The sequence below is a fragment of the Puma concolor genome, chromosome B1 (genome assembly GCF_028749965.1).
Source record: "Puma concolor isolate L17-30 chromosome B1, mPumCon1.1.hap2, whole genome shotgun sequence".
NCBI classification, from domain to species: domain Eukaryota; kingdom Metazoa; phylum Chordata; class Mammalia; order Carnivora; family Felidae; genus Puma; species Puma concolor.
The window spans coordinates 204,487,657-204,512,154 of record NC_141670.1 but is presented as its reverse complement, the minus strand read 5'-3'; the positions used below and the strand labels follow the sequence as shown (position 1 = coordinate 204,512,154).

Below are 24,498 nucleotides of genomic sequence, written 5' to 3'. Positions count from 1 at the left end.
TTGGGATTAGCCGTGGCACCGGCCTTACAGAAGGGTTTATGCCAACAAAGGGCAACCCAGATACAACGGATGAACCTGGGGAGACCCAAGCTGCCAAAGCCAACTCAAAAAGGAGCAGAGTGGCCCTCGGGCTCCTCGAGGTTCAGCATGGGGCAGAGGGGACAACAGGCCTGTGAGCACAGACAGGACCCGCCCGAGGCCACCGGGCACATCTGGGGACCCAGCTCTTGCTTCTTTCTGGAGATCCACAGGGTCCCCTTCCAGGCTCCGTGAGCTTCCGAGTGTTCTACAACCCTCAACGGCTCCCCAGGGCTCTCGGGAAAAATGCCAAACCGCAGCCTGGGGTCCCTGATCCCTGCCTAGCGCCCCCAGCCTAGGTGCTCACCACCCACCACCCGAGGCACCCACCCCAAACTCTGCATCTCCCTGCATGGCCCAGCTTTCCCCAGGGCCTTTGCACGGGCTTCACCGTCTGCCTGCCCTCCATCCTATGCTTGGCTAAACCCTCCTCCACACGGAGGTCCCACTAGTCGGGACCGGGAGCCCCTGTCGTCACAATGAATACCCCCGTTTGCGGCTCCCGTGACCCGGGCATCTGTTTCCCACACTTGGCGGCCGGCCCCCGTGAGGACCGCACGGGTGCCGTTTGTGGCTGGAGCCTGCACAGAGCCTGGCGGGGGGGCTCCCACGAGAGCCGCCCCGCACCCGGCCTCGAAGGCACCCGCAAGTACCTGCGGGTTCCCGCCATTCGACACTCTCGACGGCAGGAGAGTCGAGAGCCCCGGGCGCGCTCTGGACGGACAGGGGGAGAAGACGCGTTTTCTTTCCGCGAAGCCAGCGTGGCCGCCACTCACCTTCCAGGTGGTCCATCTCCGCGGCGACCAGAAAGGCCCACTCGTAGTAGCACTTGGCCTGCCGGGCGCGGGCCCTGCGGGCGCACAGGCGGCCCAGCCGCAGGAGCACGCAGGTGAAGTCCTGGCCGCCCTCCCCGCCCGGCAGCCGCGAGAAGAGCTTCACGGCCTCCCGGCAGTAGTGCTGGGCCAGGCCGCCGGCGCCGGCCCGCAGGCACAGGGCCCCCAGGTTGGCCAGCGCCACCGCCTGGTTCCTCCGCCGGCCCCGGCCCCGCGCCACCCGCAGGGCGCGGTAGTAGCCCTCGGCCGCCTGCCGGGTCCTGCCCGTCCTCGTCAGCGCCACGGCCGCCATGTTGGCCATCACGCCCTCCCGCTCCGCGCCGGCCACCGCCCCGTCCCGCACGCACTCGAGGACGCCCAGGGCCGCCGGGCTCCGGCCGCCGAGCACGTGCAGCCAGGCGAGCGCCAACAGGTAGTCCAGCGCCAGGCGGCTCCCGGCCCCGGCGGCCGCCTCCGCGGCCTGCGCCATCAGGGCGACGGCCCTGCCGTGCTGGCCGTGGCCGCTGTGCAGCCGGGCCAGGCTGGCGCACAGGGGCCCGCGCAGCGCCCGGCCCGCGCCCGGGCCCAGGGAGGCCAGCGCCCGCCGGAGGTGGGGCGCGGCCTGGGAGGGCGGGCGGGGCAGGCGGGGGGCGTTGCGCAGGACCAGGTCCACGCTCCGGAGCGAGCCGCGCAGCGAGGCCCGGGCCCGCAGCGAGGCCGCCCTGACGCAGCCCAGCGCCAGGCGCGGCAGGCACCGCCGGCTGTAGGTGTCGGCCAGGAGCAGGTAGCAGTCGGCGGGCCAGGCGGCCTCCGGGGAGCCCCAGGCCTCGTGCAGGAGCAGCAGCCGCTCCAGGAAGGGCAGGGCCTCCTCCGGCTGCCGCAGGCGGGCGTGGTGCCTGGCCAGCAGGAAGCAGGCCCGGGCCTCGGCCTGCGGGCTCCGGCCGGCCACGGCCCGCCGCAGGGCGTGCGCCAGCAGCTCCGACCCGGCCTCGGTGCCGCAGCCGTGGCCGGGCGTCCCCAGCAGCAGGGCCGCGGCCTTGGGCGTCACCTGCGCGCACCTGTCTCTGTTCCTCTGCTTCAGGTGGATGGTGGCCAGGCTGCAGTACACGGCTGCCACCAGGAAGAGGTCGCCGAAGCGGCCCCCCAGGGCGCCCAGCGCCTCCTCGAAGTACACCCGGGCCTGGGACAGCTTGAGCCGGCGCACGCACAGCCGCCCCAGGAGGAAGCAGACTCTGGCGAGGGCCATGGGGAGGCCGGCCTTCTTGGCCGCCCCCCGCGCCCGCGCCAGGAGCCCGGCCAGCTCCTCCTCGTCGGTGCGGCCGCCGCACAGGGCGCTAAGCCCCGGCAGGGAGAGGTCGTACAGGCCGCGGAAGCAGGCCTTGTAGCCGGGCGCGTCCAGGAACAGCAGCAGCGAGCCCAGGGCCTCCGGGTCGGTCCGGTCGGCCCCCGCGTCCAAGCAGAAGGGGGGCTCCTCAGGGTCCGGTGGGCTCGCGCCGCCGGAGGCTGCGCAGAGACCCCAGGACTCTGGCTCCTCGGGGCAGTCCTGGCGGGATTTGAATTCTTCCAGAACGTTCTTCACCTTCTGTAGGGTCTCGTGTGGCTCTGGGTCCAGGTGAGGTGATTCTGCAAATCACCAAAACCCCCGGGGTGGATGAGAGGCCAATCTGGGCCTAGGCCGGGGTAAGGGACAGACATCCCTCCGAGCCTCGGCACCCCTGTCGGCTGCTGCCCGAGCCTCCCCTACCTGAAGCCCAAGATTTACGCGCAATGCCGAGCCCAGCGCCTAGCACCCGGTGGGGACTCGGTCATGGTTATGAGAATAGGGATCGATCTGGCCGAGCTTTTTGCCGAGTAACCCCTTCTGATGCTTCCTGTTTGAGAGCACCGCTCAGCGATCAGCGTCCTTTCCCCTCCAGGAAAAGCCACTTAACAGATGGACACGTCCACATTCCTGGCTGCCCCCGCCTCCGTGGGATTTCCTCAGCACTTGGGGGTCTCCCGTCGGGTGCAGGACTCCCGTGAAATCATCATGGGCCAACCAGAGCTATGGGGCAGCACGTGCTCAGAAGCCACCCCCAGAACTGATGAAACCCGCCTCGATGGAGGACAATGTTTGGGTCCCTGGTCCAGCTCTCTCCCGGGACCACATCAGCGAGGACCCCCTGGGTCTCCACCTTCACCCTGGCTGCTTCGAGAATCTGAGGCCCACAGTTACTAAAGGGTTAAGAAGGAAAGGGATGAGGCGCTGGAGAACCTGGGGGCACCCGTACCCAAAAGTGCCCGTGTGCGGGGCTGTTGGCTTTGGATGGGTCAGTACCCAAAGACACAGCCAACGAGCAAACAGCTACGCTTCCTGCTGGAAAAACACGAGCTTAAAGGGGAATTTGTTTGCAAGGAAAGAAACAGAATCTAAAGGCTCTTCTGTTTCGAGTTCACATAAAAAATATGTTCAAAACTAACGCTCTCTTTATTCGTCCGTAAAGTCGGGGAATAAAAAAGAATTCACTGTGGTCCAGCAGCAAACGTCTGACCTGACTAATCCGACATGTAGGTGCAAATGCGTCCCCCCAACCTCGTTGCCCCCACCCCCTCCCATCCCGGCGAGTCCTGCCCTCCTCACCCAGCAGAGGCCCGGGCTGGACGGAGGGCCCGGAATGGCCCCGGATGTCCTGAGCCTCCCCATCGAGTACCCCAAGTGGCCCTTCCCCGTTTGCGCTTAGGTGGACCCCAAAGGGTCCTCGGGCATTCAAGTCCCCAGGTTCTCCCCGATGCAGACCTTCTGTGGGGGGGTCAAGATGGAGGTGTGGAGGGAGAAGGAGGGGGTCTCCCTTACCAGCTCCCAGGGGAAGAAGCAAATCTTTGAGGGGCTTCTCTAGCGTGAGACTCCAAATCCAGCACCCCCTTCGCCCTCCAAACCCAGCATTTCACTTTCTCAAAGCCAAGAGTTTCAGATGCTCTAGGTTTCAAGAAAAGAACCCATGGCCAAGTACAGGCCCAGGACCCCCACCTTAGCTGGGGACAGAGTGGGGACAGCCACGGCCCGGGCAGTGGAGGGGACCCCCCCCCCTTAGCTGGAGGGCTGGTGTGTTGGCAGGGACCACTACCACAGCAGGGGGGAGCTTTGCCCTCACCTCATCCCCTCCCCCTGCAGGACGGACCCCCTCCCGCCTTCCCCGACGGAGGTGTGAGGTCCCCGCGCAGAGCCCCATCCGCACGCAGCTCTGTGGTTTCTGCCGGGTGTCATACCCCCGGGCCCAGCCCCTTGCCCGGAGGGACGCTGCCGTGTGGGGAGAACCCACCTTGTTCTTCTGGCGGCTCAAAGTCGGTCTCTTCTAATCTGTCTGAGAAGGGAGAGAACAGAGGCATCACCCTCCGGCCAGCACCTCCAGGTCGGGGCCATGTCGGGATGGGTGGGGACACCAGGACAGAAACATTCCAGTGACCTGAGGGGCTGCAGGGCTGGGGGGATCCCCTGGTCAAGAGGCCGAGCCCTTCCCTAAGCCTCAGTTTCCACCTCCTGAAAATGGGCTGACGCTAATTTGCTGGGAAAAGACGTGTGAAGTGTGATGTCAACTCTGACAAATGCACAGGGTCCGGGAAGCTAAGGGGTGCCTGGCGGAAGGGGGCCCCCAGAATGTCCCCCCGAGTGCGGGGCTGACATAGGTGCTATGGTCAAATTTAAGTTTGCCTGTTTAGGAAGAGAGACCAATTTGTGGGACCTGGAAAGTTTAACCCTGTTACTGGTGGAAAAGTTCCCGATGTGCAAGTCATGTCTGCTCCAGGGCCGTGAGGAGTGTGTGTGTGCGTGCACATACGTGTAACTGTGCTCGTGTGTGTGCATGGATGTGTAGGTGTATGTGCATGTGGATGTGTGTGCATGCATGTGTGTGCTGCCTTATTTGAGTGTGCACGTGTGTGCACGTGTGTAAGTGTGTGCACGTGTGCTTCAAATGAGTGTGCTGCATGTATTGTAAGCGTGCACACACATGCCGCACGTATGTGTAAGTGCGTGTGCACATGTGTATACTGTGCGTGTGTGTAAGCGTGTGTGTGCACGCGCATTCACCTCCGTGCACAGGATGAAGGAACCGGCTAGATTGCACCCCCGGCCCCAGGCAGTCCCCCAGCGGGTCTGTTCCTCTGTCGCCTCTGTTGCCGATGACACGGCTCTCCCCCCCGCATGGCAGCCGACAGAGGGTCCTTCCTGAGCGCAGGGCAGCGTGGGGAGAGGGAGCAGCACCGTCTTTAGGGGCTGGTGGCCCTGGGGTCCGGCCCCGGTCCCTGGTGGTCAGGCAACCAGGCCAGCCCACAGCCACGCGAGCCCGGGCTCCTGGTCCTGTCACGGAGGGCGGTCACTGTCACCCAGACTGGCGGAGCAGCAGCTCGTGGGCAGCGGGCCGGCCCCGGTGCCCGGCGGGCACGCCTCGCGGCCACTGCGGGCATCTCCCTGCCGCTCGCCCTGTCCCCCTCTCTGCCCCTGGCCCGCTGCCGTCCCTACGGGCCCCTCAGGCAGCAGCAGCACCTGTGCGGTCACCTTTAGGTGCCCCGGGGCGGGCCTTCTTGAAGGGACACGGGGAGGGGCGTCCTGAGCGGAGCACGGAAGCCAGAACAGTCCGCGCTCCGCGGAGGGGACAGGAGCCCGAGCAGGCCCGGTGCCGGCCGGCTGGGTCTCGGGGTCTCCCGGTTCAGCTGCAAACCCTCTTGTCCTTCTGGGAACCTGCCCCCAGAAACCGTCCTAAGCACCCAGGGTCTGATGCAGGTCCTGCGACGTCCCCGTGGCCAGGGGGAGGGGAGGGAGGAGCCGTGCCCCCCCCGCCCCCGCGGCGCCCTCACACCTACCCAAGCTGTACACGGTGCACGTGTCCGCACCGGACATCCTCCTCAGCAACTGCCTGGCGTCCTCGTCCGAGAAGCGCCCTTCGTTGCTGAAGAACGACTTTTCTTCCTCATCGAGAAAAATCACGTCTTCCAACCTGGAGAAAAGAAGGTGCTTTATTTACAACAGCACGTTTCCTGCCCAAGACCCCCATCTACCCTCTGGTGTGACAGACACCCCCGTCACACCTGCTCTGTGCCCGGCGGCCAGGTCACCGGGACAGAAACAAAATAGATCCGGCCCACAAGGCCCGTCTGGTCCAGCTGCAGGCAGATGGCCAGGAGCGGGAGAGGCTGCTACAGACACGGCGGGTCGTGGCAGCCGGGGAAGGTGAGCTCCTGGGCAGCCTCCAAAGCCCCGCTTCAAGTGCCCCTTCCCCTGTGAGGCGGGTGGTGACGGCTGCAGGCAGAATGTACGTATCGCACGTACGTGTGTGTGCACAAGTGTGTGTTACAAATGTGTGCGTGTGCACGTGTGGATGTACGGGTCGACCCCTTCGCATCGCGAACTCCCGGGCTCCCCACGACGCCCAGCACAGAAATGGGGCGCTCCTGTCCCCGCCAAGTCAGGGAGATGAAAAACGGGAAGGGGAGAAGGGAGAGAAGGAACAGGCATTTTTCGCTCGTGGGACGAAATCACCAGCGTTACGCGAAACTCTGAAATGCGCCTGGAAACTGGAAGGAGCTATTTTGAGACGTTAAAAAGAAAATCTCAGAGTAGCTTCTGGTACATTCAACAGAACAACAGGCCCGTGTGCCTCAAAAACGTCAGTGTCCTAAAGGACCGCGAGACGAGGGAGGAGAGGCTGGTGGCACGAGGCCTGGAACTTTCTCTGGTTGTCCGGGACACGACCGGGACGCTGGCAGACCCCGAGTGTGGCCTGCACCTGCAGGGCGCTGTTCCGTCACCGTCCCGATCCCGAAGGGCGCGCGGCGGTGCCCAGGCGGGCGTCCTGGCCTTAGGAGACACGCGCCGCGCCACTCGCCGGGAAAGGGGTGTCCTGCTTACAACCCACGCCCGACGGCGTCAGTACGAGAAGGAAAAGCGGAAGACGAATGTGACAACGTGCCAACCCTTGGGTGACCGGGGGGAAGGGATTACGGGAATCTGACACTCGTCTTGCAACCTCCCTAAATCTGAAATTTTGCCAAACTAAAGGAAAAGAACAGAGGCACCAGGAGGTGGTTCATTAAACAAAGGATGAAAACCCAGGGTCTGGAACAGGGAAGATGTGCAGTCGACGTTTGTGGAGCGAACGAGGGCGTCCGCGGGGCTTTTCCAGGCTTCCTGCCCAGGCCGCGGGACGTCAGGGCCAGAGGACCCCTGAAGACGGGCGTGGGAGGCCAGGTCCAGACCCAGTAAAGGCCCTGTCCCTACGCCCACCTTCTCTGGGCTCACGACTGAGGTCTTGACAATGATGCTTCAAGCCCAGGGGAATGGAATTTCCACCCAAGGATGGGCACAGCTGTGCCCACTGACCGCTCCCCCAAGGACACCCCTGCTGCTGCCCAGGGCCGCACCGTGGGGACACTCAGAATTCTCAGAAGGGCAGGGGCGGGCATGTCACCAGCAGGGTGTGGGGGGGGTCCCACAGGGAGAGGAGCAGGTCCCCAGGGATGAGCCGTCGGAGACGGGGCCTGGGGGCCAGTGAGAGCCCCAGGAAAACTGGAGGGCAGGGATGGAGGGGGTGTCTCACGTAGGGGCACACGTGTCAAAGCAGACTCGTTCCGGAAGGGGCCTGACGGCAAGGGGCAGCCTTTGACATCGGCGGTCCCCGGGGTCTGTGTCGTGGGGGGGCCTTGAAGGCCAGGCCTAGAATCTCGAGCACCTGACTTCGGCTCAGGTCGTGATCTCACGGTTTGTGAGTTCGAGCCCCGCGTCGGGCTCTGTGCTGACAGCTCGGAGCCTGGAGCCTGTTTCAGATTCTGTGTCTCCCTCTCTCTGCCCCTCCCCTGCTCACACTCTGTCTCTTTCTCTCTCAAATTTAAACATGAAGAAAAGAAGAGAAAACAAAAGAAAAGGGAGTGGCAAGGTGTATGGGGGTGAATAGTGTCCCTCAAAATTCATGTCCACCTAGGACCTCGGGAGGTGATTTATTCAATGAAGGGTCTTTGCAGATATAACCAGTTGAGGTGGGGGTCACACTGGGGTAGGGTGGGCCCTAATCCAGAGACTGGTGTCCTTATAGGACGAGGCTCGAAGACACGTGCTGGGGTGAGGAGGCCGTGGGAAGACGGAGGCAGAGACGGGGGTGACGTGGCCACCAGGAGCTGTAAGGAGGGCGCCTCCAGAGAAAGTGGGGCCCTGTGGCACCTTGACTCTGGACTCCTGGCCCTGTGGGCTGGGACGGAATCTCCACCTGCTGAGCTAAGCCCCCCGCGTGGGATGCCGTGTAGTTCAGAGAACAGCCCCGGGCTGCACTTGGAGGAGGGACACGAGGGGTCCAGGTAGGAGGCTGACGCCAGCCCTGGGGACAAGGGAACAGGCGCCCGGGCGGTGGCGAGGGGGAGGGTCAGGGGTGCCATCCGGGACCTCGTCCACGTGTGTCACCAGGCTGCCCCCGGGGGTAGGGGAGCGGGCTCGGGAGAGGGCAGGGCCTCAGCCACTCACTCAGACACTTGGCCCTGCACACTGATGTCACTCGTGCGCACAAACCCGACCTGGCCCGAGGCCGTGTGCCGGCCCAGGCACCAGGGCAGGCCGGGCACCCGGGCGCCCAGGACCTCGATGACGTCACCGCCTCGGAAGGTCAGCTCTTCAGGCCCGGAGCCCTGGTAGTCTGCCACTGCTGAGGCCAGGCCCACCGCTGCGGAAAGGAGGCCACGAAGTCAGTGCTGGGGGCGCAGCCCGGGGCTCTTGTCCAAGAACAGCTGGTCAGGGTTGCCGCGAAGTGTGGCCGCTGCACCCAAGGGGCTGGACATCTAGGGGCCCCCGGAGGGGGCGCTTCCTCCGCACAGCGAGCATGGGAAACTGAGGCCCAGAGACATTGACTAACTTGGCCCAGGGCCGTCAGCCCCGGGCTGGCCCAGGCTCTCCCTCGGGGCCTCGCAGCCACTTCACAGGTATACAGGGCCCTGCCAGCTTGGGGCAGAGCAGAGAGCACTGGACCAGGAGCCCAAGTCAGAGCCCCACTCTGGCCTTTCGGGAGAAGACCCAGCACTAAGCCTCCAGACCCTCATGAGCTCACACGGCAACATCAGCGGGAGCCTAGCCCACCCGTCCCAGGGCCCTCTGAGGTGTCTCAAGTGCGGCTGGAGAGAAAGCAGTGCTTGATGGGTGCTCTGTGAATGGGACCCTGGGGGCTCCCCGGAGGCAGCGACGGGGACGCGGCCCGGCTTCCCCGCACCCCGTGCGACAAAATCCGGGCCAGCCGGTGGACCTCTCTGAGCTTCGTTGTCGCAGCATGAGCTGCAGGGGATTCTAGCTACCCCCTCTGGCTTGGGGAGGATTCAGGGCGAGCACAGAAGCTTCCAGAATGCGGGTGCCTGCCCCTCCTTGCCCATGCCATTCCCAGGGGAGAAAGGCCAGCGAAAGCATTTACCCATCAGCAGAACGTCTGACGTCACAGGGCCGCTCACGGAGTCGTCGATGGGGTCCCAAGCGACCCTGAGGGCCCACCTGGAGGGAGACAAGAGAGGATTTCAGATGTGAGGCGAGTGGACGATGCGTAGATGGGATAAGTCAGCAGCCCCCAGGGACGCAAGCAAATTTCACCAATTGCCACCACTATGCACATACAGGCACACACACACCTGCCCAGGTGGGCAGCCTCAGACCTCGGCATGTGGCCGTGCCTGCAGGGAGTCACCTGCCCGTCCTCCGGCTGGCCTCCTGAGAAACCTCCCTCCATTAGCCCAGGGCAGCAGCCAAGCCATTGCCAATTACTTCACAGATTCTAAACATCAGGTCATCGACTTTCTCTCTTTGCTTTGGCTGCCAGGAAGCTCCAAGCCAAGTTAACGCCCCACACTCAGCTCCTGAGCAAGAACTGGCATGCTACCCAAGCTTCCTCTGCCTTGGTTTTCATTTGTACAGATTTCCACATGCCTCCTTCCTACGGGTGCACGGTAGGCAGCTGGCTCCCTCAAAAGCTTTTCAGAACGAGCTAGAACACAAAGCAAGAGCTCCACGCTGCACAGCCTGGTGCCATCGAATGCCAGCCCTGCCAGGGAATGTCAGCGTCCCCGGGCAGCTCGCAGCCCTGAGGCCCAGAGCTGGGCTCACTGTCACGGCCACACACCGGAAGCAACAGACAGGGTCAGGACCGGGTCTGCCTGGAGCACCGTCCAGCCCCTCTGGCTGAGGCTGGACCAGCGCCTGGGGGCGGGGGGCGCGGTGGGGGCTCCAGGAGGCCTGACGACACACAGGACGGGACCGGCCGGAAGCGGAGACACAAAGGTCGGTACCTACTGATGAAATGGAATCAGAGGTTCCGGAGCGGCCACCGCTGCCGTGTCCTGGGAGCACGTGCCGGGGCTGGGCGCCTTAGAGTCCGCTGCCGGGGCTGCGTCTCCATGGGGGACCCCCGCGGCTCGCCTCGGGGGCTGCGGGCCTGCGCCCCGGGGGCTGGTGGTCACTCTCACGTGGTGGTCGGGACACAGGACAAAGAAAGGGCCTTCGAAGTGACAGACAGTGGCCTTCAGTGTGGGACCCACCCGTCCCCGCCAGGCCGCACGCGTGCAGGCAGTCCTGCGGGGTCTCCACAGCCCCGGTCTCTGCCGCCCCCCCGGACTGGAAGGCCGGCGCCGGCCTGGAGTCCCAGTTCTGCTCACACCTGCCCGGGGAGCCTCGCTGAACCTCAGACCCTTGGGGCCTCAGTTTCCCTTCCTGTGGTCCCCAGGGTCCTGTCTGCCGGGACCACCGCCGGGAGCCTGGCCGCAGCCGGCCGGCCGCCTTTCTTCTCGTCCGCAGCCAGGGCGAGACCGGCAGCTGCGTGTTGTGTTTGCTGCTGACCCGACCCAATGACGAGGCCACCTCGGCGCTCAAAGCAAGACCGCGTCGGGTCAGGACCCCGGGATGGCGGTGCCACTTGGCAGAAATGCTTTTTCTCTTCTTTCCTGGGGGCCTGGCCAGGTTTCTACAGCGAAGTGACAGGGCCTGGGCGCTTCATGGCTGGGGTCCCCCCCACCCCCCGCATGCTCCTCCCTGCACGAAGCCCCCGTCCGCCCCCGAGTGCACGCCGGGGCCTCCAGGACCCTCCTGCGGCCCGTGGCCCCCGTGGCCCCAGCATGGTGTGCCCCCGGCCGACGTCACCGTCATCATGCAGCGCTCACCCTCCTGGGCGAGGAGAATCTCCTGTGTCCGTGTCAAGGCCTCCTGATCCACGTGGACTTGGATGGTCGTCTCCTCGTCTTCGCTGGGCGCAAGCAGCCAGAAGGCCTGGTCCACGAGCAGGTTTTCCAGGCAGTGGTGAGTGAAGCCTGGGGGCCAGACGGGCCTGGTGACCGGCAGGCCCCAAAGGGAGACACGGAAACCTTCACAGGCCGGCGCGGGGGGGGGGGGGGGGGGGGTGGGGGAGCCCTGCCCTGCCCTGGGGCCTTGCGGTTCCGTCTACAACCCAGGCAGCCCCAGGTCTGACCACCCGGGCTGTGAGTGGACCGGCCGTGACCGTGGGCGACACACTGGCCTTCTGTGACCCTCCGTCTCCTCGTCTCTGAGACGGGAAAAGAGCCTTCAAGGTCGAGTGTGCTGGGGGGTTGGCACAGGCCCCGCTCAAGGTGTGCAAGACACCGTTGTTCTCATTGTCCACTCTGTCTGTCCTCAGACCCAGGTGGTGGGGCAAGGTCCCCGAGAGGACGCAGCCAGACCCTCGCGGATGCCTCCCAGCGGGCTGGGGGTGTTTTAGAAACAGAGCGCTTTGGACGAGCTGGAAATAACCCGGTCTGTGCTGAGCCCGTCTGAGCTCAGTGTCCCCTGAGGTCTGGCCGTGCAAAGCTACCACACGGTGCAGCGCTGGGAGGAACTCGGAGCGCGGAACTGGGGGCGTTTTAGAAACAGAGCGCTTTGGACGAGCTGGAAATAACCCGGTCTGTGCTGAGCCCGTCTGAGCTCAGCGTCCCCTGAGGTCTGGCCGTGCAAAGCTACCACACGGTGCAGCGCTGGGAGGAACTCGGAGCGCGGCCCAAATGCGGGCACAGACGGGCGTGCCTCTGTGTCCCCACCCATCACGCCATTTCCCCCCCCCGAGAGCAGGTGAGCGAGCCCCACTGCCCGGGCCGTCGTGAGCAACCCTAACCTGAAGCCTGATCTATGATATAACATGCTAGGCGTGTGACAAGTGTCCTCGGGGGGGCGGGGGGTTCCCCATAACCAGCTCTGGGGAGGTCACCTCCTTACCAAGAGCGTGGTAAGTGGAGAACTTCCAGATCTCTTCGAAAGTCTTAAACGACACCACAATCCGGTCCTGGTCACTGTGGATAGACAGCAGCCTGGCCGATAGCTCCTTATGGGGAAGAAACAGTCCCGGGGGCCGTCAGGCATCCGACGGCCAGGAGGACGGAGCCGCTCGACAGAAACATCGTGAGAAATGACCCAGGCGGGGGCGGAAGCACAGAGCCGATTCCTTGACAGCCCGAGGCCGGGGCCCTCGAGCCAGCCGTGGCTCCCCGGTGCCTCTGCCCAGCCCCGCTCCTTCCCTGAGCCCCTGGGGGCTCAGACCCTGGGCCCCACTCTCGGTGACCCCGTCCCGTGAGCTAACTCCCCTGCTGGTGATGGGGCGTTGGAATAACACCAGCAGGTACGAGGCGCAGCGTCGTGGGTCCCGGGGAAGCGGAGCTACCAGGGCCCCACCTGACACGCTGACGATGGAAGCCACTCTTCTAATCGGGAGCCCGACCCTCGGTAAGCGGCCCGCGCGATTCGGCCGCTCGCCTGGCCCCACGAAGGGCGGCCAGTCCCGGGGCACCGCGCTGGTGCTCGCGTGCCGTCTGGACCTCCCCCTCCTCCCGGGGCCACCCCTGGCCTCCCTGCTCCTTTGCTCCCGCGGGCTCGTCTTCCACCCAGAGGAGCCAGACTCACCCCCAGCACGCTGGCCACTTCCCGGCTGTCATTCTCCAGCAGGCGGAGCCGGGCCCGCATTGCCCGCCGCAGGCTGGGGTCCGGAAGCCCCGTCTTCCTCCGCACGGCCAGCAGCTGCAGGGTCAGGTCTGGAAGGGGCCAGCGCCCAGCGAGCACTCAGCAAAGTCACGGGAGTCACCGTGACCTCCAGCCCCGACCTCTCCCACCGCCGAGCTCCAGACGGGGGCGTTCGAGTGTCAGCAGGCCCCCCAGAACCCACCGTACTGCCCCCAAACTCACCCTTCCGCCTCTGTCCCATTTCCAGAAGGGCCCCCAGCCTCCTCCCTGCAGACCAAGGACACCTCCCTGCACCACACGGCACGTGGGTCCACCAGTGAGCTGTAAAACCAGGCCCCACCCACCGTGGCACCCCTCCCCGGGGCCCCGGGTCACGCCCCCCCCTCCAGACCATTCTCTGGTCCACGGAGAGCCGGGGGGGTCCCTGACACTGAGCTCTGGCTCGCTGTCTGCCCCAGCTCTCGGCACCCCCCAGGCAGTGCCATCCGGTGTCCTGAAGGGCGGCTGCCAGCCGTGCGGGGCCGTCGAGCTCTGGAAATGTGGCCAGGGCATCCGTGGGAACTAGATTTTAAATTTTATTTAAGTTAAATCAGAACAAAAACTGCGTGGCTGTATTGGATGGTACAGCTGCAATTATTTTCCATTATCAGATAAACTAAGACACAAACCCTTCCCATCTTCCCACCAGCAGAGCCTTGAGCCTCTGGCCCTGCTCCCCCCCAGCCTCTTCTGTCCCTCCCATCTAGCCTGCGGCCTCCCTGCTGCCCTAGGACATGAGGACATCCCCCACCCTGCCCCAGGGCCTTGGCACTCACCACATCCTCCACCTAAAGCACTCTCTCCCAGATCAAATCCCGGCCTGCCTGCCTGGCTGCCCTACAATTCAGATCTCGGCTCAAGTGCCCCAAACCCACCCCCGCCCCTGTCCTCCTAAGAGGCCTCCGAACCAGGCTACGGAGATCCCCGGGGCATGGACTGCTCCAAAGAGGGGGATGATGCAGGAGGAGAAGAGAGGGGGAAGGGAGAGAGAAAGGTGGGGGTGGAGAAAGAGAAGAAGGGAGATGGGGAGGGGAGTACAGGGGAAGGGAGGGGAGAGAAGGGCGGTATGGAGACTTCTGGAACCTGGAATCGGCCCCACTCCCCCAGCAGGAAGCGTGGCCGACATTTCACAACTGGTTCTAAGATGTGCCCCTGCTCCTGTAAGAGGGCGGGGCTGCAAACCAGACCCAGAAATAATCTGCCGCTTGCTCAACGCGCCCGGTCATCCCGAGTGACCACAGGCAGAGCCGGCTGCCCGGAAGGAAAGTCAGAAGAGGAGGGTGGCGAGGCAAAGGTGAGCCACTAACAGCGCCGGGGTTCCTGTGCCACCACAGCTGGGGGTCAGCAGCAGGGGCTCAGGGGTAGGGGGCTTCTGCCCGCCCCTTCCCCCCACCACCCAGGGCTGCCTCCCGCATTTGCGCCCCGCAGAAAGCCCCCTGGCCCTCGGGGCCCCCTCCCCAGAAGTCAGTCCTCGGCCGCCGCTTCCCAAGGGCCCTGCTCCTTCCTCTGCGTCCCTAACCCGGTCATGTCGCACCTGTGACGCCTCCCCAGAGTGTCACTTCCCCTGCATGTGGTCCAGCCTACTGGGCTGTGTCCCCTTCTCGGGCAGATGCAAACACAGACTCCACAGAAGCCCTTTCCAAAGGCAGACAAACTCCAGCCTTTGGGCCCCAAGTGGAAATGCAGAGTCCTGGGCCCTCCCCCAGTGGGGCTGGATGGGGACCTGGGCACGGGACCCGGCCATCTGCATCTAGGCAGTCTCCCTACCCCCACAGCGATCCCCAGGCGGGAAGTCTGGGGACCACACTTTGAAAATCACTGGGTTAGGGGTGCCTGGGTGGCTAAGCGTCTGACTTCAGCTCAGGTCATGATCTCACGGTCCGTGAGTTTGAGCCCTGCATTGGTCTCTGTGCTGACAGCTCGGAGCCCGGAGCCTGCTTGGGATTCTGTGTCTCCCTCTCTCTCTCTCTCTCTCTCTCTCTCTGTCCCTCCCCTGCTCACACTCTGTTTCTTTCTGTCTCAAAAATAAATAAACATTAAAAAAAAAAAAAAAAAAAAAAAGAAGAGAAAATCTCTGCGTTAGACTTTCCTGGACCCGCAGGCCATGGGACAGTGAGGGTGGGCACGGGGTGGGGGGGCGCCCAGGGACCCACATTCACGTCCCCACCCACACTGAACCCTGTGGCGCCATGTGGCATGTGAGGACATCTACCTGTGGGGCAGGTTCCCATCTGGCCAGGAGGGGTCCCAGCAGCCGGCCCAGAGCCGCCAGGGGCCGGGGAGGCATCTGTAACACAGCAGGTTTGGGGATCAAGGTCAGAACAGGCACAAACCCCCCCAATAGTTCTGGAGGGAAAGAGGTGTGTCCGACACCTGCGAGGGGACGAGGACGGGGCGGGTGTCAGGGTCTCCCTGTGCTGCAAAAAACGGCACGAGTGTTGTCTTGCTGTGCCGGAGTCTAGAAAGTTCTCACCGGCTAAAACCAAGGTTTCGGCAGAGCCGGCTCCTGCTGGAGGCTCCGGGGGGTGGGGTGGGGGGGGGGTGGTCTGTCTCCAGCTCATCCGCCCCCCTCGATCTCTGGTTCTTCCTCCAGTCTCAGAGCCAGAAGCCCGGCAGCCTCAGTGTCTCTGATTCTGACCCTGAGGTTTTTTTTTCCCATCTCGGGATCCTCGACTTACCCCCACCCCTAAAATCACTTCTGCCATACGTTCTGGGGATTAGGACGTGGACTTCTTCGGGGCCACCGTTCTGCTGACCCCAGAGGAGAGGTGACAGCCCGGAAGGAACCCAGAGTCCGGGGCAGACAAGGCTGTGTCCTGTTCAGTCTGCACCAGTCGCTGACCGAGGGTGAACCGCGCCCCCTCGGCCTCGTGAGGTGAGTAAGGCGCGGCTGACAACCCGGCTGGGGTTGTGGAGACACCCCGAAGTGCAGGGTCGGTGGAGGGGGCTCACGCGGGGGCCAGAGGGGAGGACGGGCTCCGCAACTGAGCGACAGCCAGGAGTCTGCTGACCGGGCAGGTGTCTGACTGTGGGACCCCTCCCCCTTGGGTATCGGCACCCAGGAGGGCCACCCTGGCCCCTTCCGTGTCCCTCACACCCGGAAGGACCGAGATGACAGACGTGATGTGCCTTGTGAAGCTCTGTTCCCATCCTCCCAGCGCATCCATCATCCGCTGGCCACTCAGCTGGGCATCTCCTTGGGCAAGCCCCCTTTGGGAGACCCCCAACGGGCAGCCAGGCAGGGGAGCGGGAGGAGGGAGGAGACGTGAGGACAGGGGAGCCTGGGGAAGGGCAGGAGGCACAGGCCGTCCCTGCCTCGGGGAGGGTCTTTCCCCTCCTTCCCTCGTCTCCAGAGCCCAAGGAGGTAGACAGCGGGGTCCTGGAGATCCCCTTGCCACCCCTCAGGTTCCCAAGTGGGGAAACCGAGGCCCAAGTCAAGCCAGTGGCAATCAGGATTACACCAGGGCCCGGGCAGGAGCGCGGCCATGCTTCTCAGAACAGCCTCCTGAGCCCACGTCTCTGGGTTCATCTCCCCCCCCACCGAAAGAGGCCCGGCCTGGTCCTTGCCCGGTCCTTCCTGGCCACTGGGCCCCTCCCAGGGAGTCCTCCTCAGAGGAATGGGGCGGTCCCATGCTGAGCAACCCCAGGGCTTTATGTCCTGAGGACAAAGCAGGACTGCGGGAACGCAAAGGTTTGTAACAGAGCCATTCATCGAGGTGCAGCCGTTCTAGAACTTTCCCAGCCCCCTTCCCCTTCGCCACGCCAAGTTCTGCTATCGCGGACACGCGCCCCCGGAGACACACTAGCTGGGCCCCCGTCTCTCGCAGGGTGAGCGGGCACTCACTGGGCACGGGACTCTGTTTCGACACACACCCTGGCCGCAGACACGGCTCCGTCCGCGGGCGGCTGGACAACAGGGGGGACGGCCCGCGCTGTACTCACCACCTCTGACCACAGCCTGGGCTTCCTCGGGCCCCACGCGCTCCCAGGCGACCGACGAGCTCACGGCCACTCTCCGGACCTCGTGGCCGCGGCCACCGCCTCCCGAGGGCCCCGCAGGCCCCCTCCCCATCGGGGCCGGCCCCTCGCCAGCCGCGTCCCCTGGGCCCTCCATGACGGGCGGCGGCACCATCAGCACCGGGGGCTCCGCGTGCCCGCTGGCTGCTGTGGGGAGAGCAGAGGGTGGTGGTCAGCGCTGAGGCCTCTCCGGGAACACGGGTGCCCACGGAGAGGCCGCCACAGGGGCCGGGGTCAGGAGAGAAGCCTCCGCTTTGCCTGGAGGGTGTCTCCGCTTCCTTTCAGAGGTCTGTCCGTCTGTGCGCCGCTGCCTCCCCGGCTAGGACCACCCTCCGAACCCCCAAGCCCCCAGCCACGTGCTCTTCCCGAGACGGGTGCGGCGTTTGCCCGGTGAGGAGGCCAACACCGGCCTCGCCTGCAGGTGGACAGACGGGGCCCCGTTCTTGCCGGCCCACGGGCCACCAGGGAATAGCTCAGAGCCTGACCCGTCCTGGTGCTCGAACATCCCTGCAAGCGCTGGACGGATGTGTGGGAACAGGGAGCAGAGAAGTCCTCGCGGGGCACCCGACACCTTGCATTTGAGATGAGTCCCCCCTCGTGTCCCGTCCGGCTAGAGCTGAGACGGACGCCCCCAGAGGCGGCCACCCGGGTCCGACTCGCACAAGCCTCAGTGTCGCTGTGATTCTGGCCCCGGGTTCCCAAGAGATCCCGTTGCTCCTTACAGCGACCCCCTCGGCTCCAGCTGGCTCAGCGGGCCCGGCCTGGGCTCTCGTGGGGCCGCTGGAACGCGGTCGCATCCCACTGGTCAGGAAATGGGCCAGGTTCCGGGCCGCCACGGAGGACAGGAAGCAGGTGGGGGACGGCAGGGAAGGAGGAAGTGGCCGAGGCAGAACCGAGGTGGATCGGGCCACTGCTCCCCACCCCGGGCGCCCTTGGGCCTCCCAGCCCCCCCCCCCCCCCCCCCCCCCCCCGCCAGGAGCTGTCATCAAGCTTCACTCGTGCCTGGGGTCAGAGATGAGAGGCTGTTACAAATGGACACACGGTGCTCCTGGGGTGGGAGCTCTGTCACCACTCAGGACACAGGGCAACACAGAGTCCCCTTTCCAAAGGAAGGGGGGGGGGCGGTGGCAGGGCCAGGGCTGAGGAAGGGAGGGGAGGACTCCCAGCTGTGGCCATTGGGACCGGGTGCAGCCGGGTCTTGGGGACACAGGTGGCGAGGGATGGCCCTGCTCGGTCACGTTTCACATGGAGGTCGGTGAAACAACGCTAGGACGCACAATTAAGGGAATCCCCCTTATTTCGAGCCTCCCTGATCCCTGATGATGAGCTATGGGATTTCAAGCCAAAGCCGGAACAGGCCGGCGGGAATCCCCTCTGCACAGAGCACACAGAGACAGGAAAACACCCCCGGCCCCCCCCTGCAGGGACAACAATGCCAGTGTGGCTTCCTCCCGGCCCACCCCCTTCCCGACAGATGCTGGGGAGCAGGGCCTGGGCAGCGGCCAGAGAACTCGGAGGCAGCAGCGTGGAGCCCCCAGCCTGGACAGCCCCACCGGCCCCCGGCCCTGTCTCCCCAAGGCACCTGCTGCCCATGCAGGAGGCAGGACGCACACTGGGGCAGCCAGGGAGGTGCCGTGGGTCTGGGGTGCAGCCCAGATGAGGTGAAGGCCCCCAGAGGCGTTGAGCACCCCCACGAAAGTTGAGGAGCCACTGAAGCGTTTAAAGCCCGGAGTAGCGGGTTTGGTTCTGTGCCTTGGAAAGTTCCCTCTGGCACTTGTGCAGAACGAACTGAGGAGAGTGGAGACAGGGCCGCCCTGGGCCTTGGGTTTATTTCCTCCCCTCAAATTTTCACCAAAAACAAAGGGGCAGCTGGACCTTTACTAGACCCGGTGTGGAATATTTTCACAACTATTTACAGAACCCCATCCGTTCAAAGCCCCTGTTCCCGCCTCCCTCCAGACTCCCCAAACCCGAGGACTGGAGAGCGAGCCGGGTTCCCAGAAAGCCACCCGCACGTGCCAGGGCTGGTTCCGGGACAAAGAGAGCTCTCCTGACGCTGGAGGTGAGGGGAAGGGCGCCGGGCAGTCAGGAGGGGCGCAGGGGGAGGCGGCGACCGCGTGCGGAGGGGCTGACAGGTGGCCGTCCACGTCGCCAACGGCACGGTGGGGCAGAGCCCCAGAGACAGCCAGACGTCCGAGGTCGCCGCAGCCCTGCTGTCCCAAGGGGGGCAAAGCATGAGTAGCCTCACAGCTGGGCGAGTGGAGAGCGAGGGCGGGGGCCCAGACCTCAGGCTCCCACCCCCCGACCCCAGGGGACAGGCCGACCCCTCCCGCCTTGTGCTCCTCCCAAGCTGAAGGGTAAGGCCCCCGCCCGCCCTCCTTCCTGGCCTTGGGGATTAGTGGTCAGGGCTCCCGCGGGAGCCCCTGCTCGGCCCCCGGCACACTCAGTCCAGCCACACGTGTCCTCCACGGGCTGGGCACCAGCAGGCGTCCCAGGGGCACTGGGCAAGCGGTGGCGGCTTGCCCAGGCTCCTGGACGGTGACTCGGGGGTGGGGGGGGCCTCGGCCCCCAGGGGCTTTGCCCGGCCCACCGCCCTGCGGACCCCCCGTTTCATTCCCCGAAATGCTAGAGCCACTCCTGCCGGGGCCTTCTCAGCCCATTCCAAGCCAGGATCGCCTCTACGATCCGAACGACAAAGACGGAAAGAAGGAAAAGTCGGAACAGCCACAATGGCTGCAGAGGCAGGGCTCCCCGGGTTTCTGGCGCCCCTCGTGTGGCCTTGCCAGACAGCCCCTCACTACGGAGAAACAGGGACCCTCCCCCCCCACAGGGACCAACACTCCCCCAGCAGCCCAAGGCCCCCAAGGCTTACAGAGGCGATGCCCCGCCCCTCCTCCAACCCGGACCTGATTCCCATCTGAGGGGTACAGCCTGGGGGGGGGGGTGGGGGCAGGAGGCACCTGACCCAGGGAGCAGCCAGCACCCCACCCCCCTGCACACGGCCAGGCCCCGCAGCCCCTCCCCTCTCCAGGGATGCTGCCAGGGCCCAGGGGAAGAAGCCCGCTGGGGTCTGCAGTCACCCAGGGCCGTCTCCACACAGCCTCGTCACTCAGGCCCTGGTGCCTGCACCCCCTGCTCCCCGCGCCGTCTCCCTCCTCGTAAAGCACGAGGCCCCCTCCGCATCTTCCTGGATATGGCTCCGCGTGCCGCCCGCCCCAGCCCCCAGCCACGTCCAAGCCCCAGTTGATTCTTTCCCTTCTCGCCTCACCAACGCTGCTCCCCACACCTGCTCCCGCACCGCTGCCCGCCACAGGTGGATGTCAGGACCGGGGCGCTCAAGGGGCTTTGAGGTCAGTCCGCCGTCCTTCTGCCCTTCCATTGCGAGGCCCACGCAGGGGCCCAGGCCTCCCACCCCGCCGGCCACGTCACCCTTCAGGGGACAGGTCCGCGTCCCCACCTTGGGTACAGGAGGGGCCCCGGCAGCCGGATGTCAGCCTTTCGTTCTGCCCGCCTCTGCCCGCGGGTCAGGACTCGCCCGTCCGTGTGTGCGTCCGGGCCCATCGTCCGGGCTCCCGGCAGCCTCAGGGACAGCTTCCTGAGGAAAGGGCAGGCTTCCTGGGCTCACGGACCCTCCCCCCTGCTCAGTGATGGATGTGCCCGAGCAGGCGGGGCCCCCAGTGACAGGCCTCAGCCGGGGTTCCTAGTCGCGGCCGGAGATGAGGAAGTGAGCCCAATCTCTGCCCAGAGTTCCCTCCCCGCTGGTTCCTATAATGGCCTTGCCTGGCCTCACAGGCCGTGGCTCCCGCTGTAGACGCGGCTCCCACACTGCCGGGGCCGCTGACCTGCGGTCCTGGGGGACTGCTCGCTGGTCACCATCAACGGCAGACTCTCCCTTCCGGCCTTTCCCTCTCTGTTCGGCGTATCTGGGACAAACCCAGGGGGCAGCTGCTGGGTCCACAGCAGCCCCCGGGCCCTGGCCAGCGCCCAGCCCAGGAGGGGGGAGTGTGGCCCCAGAGCATAGACACGTGGGGTCGGTGGGCCGGGAAAGCCTGCGTGCCCCCCTCAGCCCACCTGGAGGGTGAGAACGAAAACCCGCGCCTCACGGGGGCGTCAACGCAGTGCACAGATGGTACTCCAGGGTGGCAGCTGGCACTTAACAAGTGTGGGTTTAGCAGAGGGCGAGATCGTACCCTTCCAGCCCGGAACACGTTCAGGGAGGTCTGGTTGGAGCATTCACTGGGCTCGTACTGAACAAATACCTTGTGGGCCCACGCAGACCTTGTCCAAGCTCCAAGAAGCATCTCTTCACAGCTGTCTGGTCACCCCGGGACTGGGGTGACCAGTGTCCCCCAGATTCGTACCCACCAGGGAACCTCAGAAGGCATCTTATAAGAAGAGGAGGGACACAGACAGACAGACAGGGGGTGGGGGCCATGTGACCACAGAGGACAGACGGAGGATGCGGCCCACCGCCCAGGAGCACCTGGAGTCCCAGGAAGAGGCGGGAAGTTCCCTCCCCTGGAGCCCCTGGAGGGAGCTGGACCCTGGAGACACCTTGAGTTTGGACTTTGGGGCCCTGGACCGCGAGAGAGTCAGGTCTCATCGCCGGCCGCTGCGTGTGGGGCTGTGTCGCGGCAGCCCCGGGGAACTAATTCACCTGTGACCCCCACGCCTGCTTTCTCTGCCGGAGGCAGGGTGGAGCCCACCCACGTCATGGGATTTTGTGAGAATCAAGTCAGAACGGCCCATACGGGATGCGTCGTGGTCACTGACAGCGGTGTTGACGTTCTGAACAGACAGCACCCCCAAGTGCTAACCAAGCACGGCCGTTTAATCTTCGTGACGACCCAGGGAGCGGGGGGAGGGGGCTGCCACTGTGCCCTTTTCACAGGTGGCCAACCTGAGGCTTACAGCCAGGGACCCGGCCCCGCCGGGAAGCACACATGGGATTCGAACCCAGAGGAGCCGAGTGCAGCACCTGTCTCAGGCCCCCGCCCCACCTCCCGCCAGGAGTTCAGCCACAGAGCTGGGGGTCCTGGGGCGCCTGGAGGAGTCACTGGAAGCCGGGAGAGGGTCTCAGTTGGTGCGCTGGGAGCACGTACCCAGGGCAGGACCTGGCGTTGGAAATCCTGGGCCTGTGTCCTCCCCCACGACCGTCTGGTGGGTGCCCCTGGTCAGGGCACTCGCCCCATCTAGTTGGCAGGAAAGAGGCCCAGGGTTGGTGACCTCGGAGTGGCCAGGCCACCGCTGCAGAGCCACCCTGGGCTGTCTTGGGGCGTCTCCTGCGGCGTGTGCCCGAGGTGGCACCGTTCCAGGGCAGGGGACGAGACCCCTGAGACCCGGAATCCCTTATCGCAGGCCGCGTGCTCAGCCGGGGGACAGGCCAGCTGAGCGCCCGCACGGAGTGGGGTCAAGCGAGCTCACAGAAGCCAGGCTGGGCCAGCGTTCCCGAGTTCCGGCTGCCGTCTACTAACCGGGACCCAGACCTCCGGGCTCCCCAGGCCACAGCTCTGCTCCCACGGTCCCAACACAGCAGAAAAGGCTTCGAGAAATCCAAAGTTGAGAGGCTGTTCTTAGACCCCACCGTGCGCGGCAAGACCCGGCTCCGGGGCCAACACCTGCCCCGCCCGGCCCAGTGCCCCCCATACCTGCTCCCGCTGCTCAGACGCCGCTCCCCGCCCGGTGGGGGGGGGGGGGGGTGGACCGCAGGCACCCGGTGGCGGCTCCCGGCCCCTCGCTGGCTGGCCCCGCGGGCTGTCCCGGCAGCCGGGCCGGCCGGCCGCCCACAGCCCAGCTGTCTGCACCGCGGCTGCCACCACCCCCTGCTTCCTGCCACACTTCCTCCCTGCGCCCCGGGCCGGTGGCGAGAGGTTGGCCCAGCGCGCCTGGCGTTGATCATTAGCTCCTCCCTGGACCAGCTCCAGGCCCGGCCGCCTGCCCACCGCCCAGCCCCCAGGCTGTGAGAGCCGGGGAACCACCCAGGTTCCAGCCTGGGCCCCCGGGCTTGGGGAAGTGCACCAGCCGCTGGCCGAGCGGCCCCGCCAAACCTCAGCCCTGCTCTGTTCCTCTTCCACTTGCCCCACAGGGACACACACGCACGGACACACGTGCAGCCCCGTCCCTCTGCCAGGTGCTACCCCAGCCCATTGGCCCGCCAGGGACAGATCGGGGTCGGACCACAATTCTCCTTGCTCCCTGACTTCCCACCGGCTCTGGGCCCCACCTGGGGACCTGGGCTCCGCTCACCAGGGGTGGGGGGGAGCTAGGCAGGGAATGAACTGGGGTCAGCCCGCAGCCTCGTCCTCCCGTGCGCTCACTGAGGCAGGGGCACGGCTCCAGTCGCCGGCCCCAGCCGGGCCCCAAGAATCACGGCAGGAAAGCCACCTTCTCCCCTGTCCTGTGCTCAGACGGGCCAGGCTTTCACACCTGGCCTGGATCAGACCAGGAAAAAATCTCCAATTCAGTAGAAATGTGACTGTTTCACACACAGTGAAACTGAGGCTCAGGGAGGTCACGTGATATGCCCAAGACCAGTGACGATTAGAAGAGCCCAGAACGGGTCTGACAGACGCCAAAGCCCCGAGGCCGGGGTTTCTAAGGGCTGCACTGCTGACACTTGGGACGATCGCTCTTTGCCGTGGGGAGTGGCTGCTGTGTAGACGTGGGATTTCAGCAGCACCCCGGCCCGGCCAGCAAGATGCCCGTATCACCCACAGCCCAGCTGTGACGGCCACACACATCTCCAGACATTAGTCACCTGGGGACAACGGTCCTCACCCTCCTGCCCGCCTGTCCTTCCTCTCACCGGCTCCTGGTGTCCCCCACAGCCACCAAAAGTTACCAATTCCCCTCCCTCCCTGCGGGGCCAGAGCCCAAGTGCCTCACTGGGTGGAGCCGGCCACTGAGGCCGAGAGCGGGAGAGGGGCTCCCTCTGGGGGCTCCAGCAGGTCACGGGCACAGCCATGCCCGGCACACGCCCAGCCCGGCCACCCCGCCCGCTGCACAGAGACCCCACCGCGGGAGCCAAGGGTCAGGGGGAGGCGTTTTCACAGTCTCCTTGGCCGCGGGCAGATCTGACCCTCCTCTGTGGGTCCCAGGGGCCGGAGCAGGGGGGACAGCTGCTTCCTCGGGCAACTCCTTGCCTCTGGGAGGTGTGGCCTTGTCTCCCCGGAGGGACAGCTGTGAGGGTCACACTGCCAGTGTCCTGGGGCTGCCGTGACAGAGCTCCACAGACCGGGTGCCTCGGTCCCTCCCCGTCTGGAGGCCAGAAGTCTAAATCAGGCCTGGGCGGGCCTGCGCCCCCTCCCGAGGCTCCTTCCCGCCTCTTCCAGCTCCCGGGGCCCCGGGTGCTCCTGGGCTCCCGGCCACGTCGCTCGGGCTCCCCCAGCAGCACGTGGCCACCCCTGCACGTCTCCTCTTCTCTTCCGCCAGGTGGTGTTCTGAGGTTCCCGTGGGTCACCATCCCGCCCAGGACCCCTAAACGCCCGTGGGAGTGGGGAGCAGGCTCAGGACAGGGCAGCTGGTGAACGCTCACACCCGCCTGCCTGGCCACAGCGCCGCCCTCTGGTCACGCCTCAGCCACCCGTCGTCCTTCAGGGGCGC

The 24,498-nt window shown here is 65.5% G+C and overlaps 1 protein-coding gene across 6 annotated transcripts in view; it reads right to left on the bottom strand.

Annotated features, from left to right (window-relative positions):
* SH3TC1 (SH3 domain and tetratricopeptide repeats 1) overlaps positions 1-24,498 on the bottom strand; it is a 47,201-nt gene that overhangs the window by 9,672 nt on the left and 13,031 nt on the right. For 2 of the 6 annotated variants that reach the window (XM_086705538.1, XM_086705541.1), the window contains exons 2-12: positions 16,822-17,043; positions 15,092-15,166; positions 12,784-12,911; positions 12,103-12,208; positions 11,040-11,186; positions 10,177-10,381; positions 9,308-9,384; positions 8,377-8,572; positions 5,730-5,863; positions 4,190-4,231; positions 855-2,513 (exon numbers count right to left, since the gene is read on the bottom strand). In XM_086705538.1, the coding sequence (XP_086561664.1) occupies positions 855-2,513; positions 4,190-4,231; positions 5,730-5,863; positions 8,377-8,572; positions 9,308-9,384; positions 10,177-10,381; positions 11,040-11,186; positions 12,103-12,208; positions 12,784-12,911; positions 15,092-15,166; positions 16,822-17,011 (2,959 nt within the window). In that variant the 5' untranslated portion in view covers positions 17,012-17,043. Of the gene's footprint in view, positions 1-854; positions 2,514-4,189; positions 4,232-5,729; positions 5,864-8,376; positions 8,573-9,307; positions 9,385-10,176; positions 10,382-11,039; positions 11,187-12,102; positions 12,209-12,783; positions 12,912-15,091; positions 15,167-15,252; positions 15,423-16,821; positions 17,044-20,353; positions 21,778-22,544; positions 22,678-24,498 lie in introns of those variants that run through there. The other 4 variants (XM_086705539.1, XM_086705540.1, XM_086705543.1 and 1 more) reach the window with 4 other exon arrangements.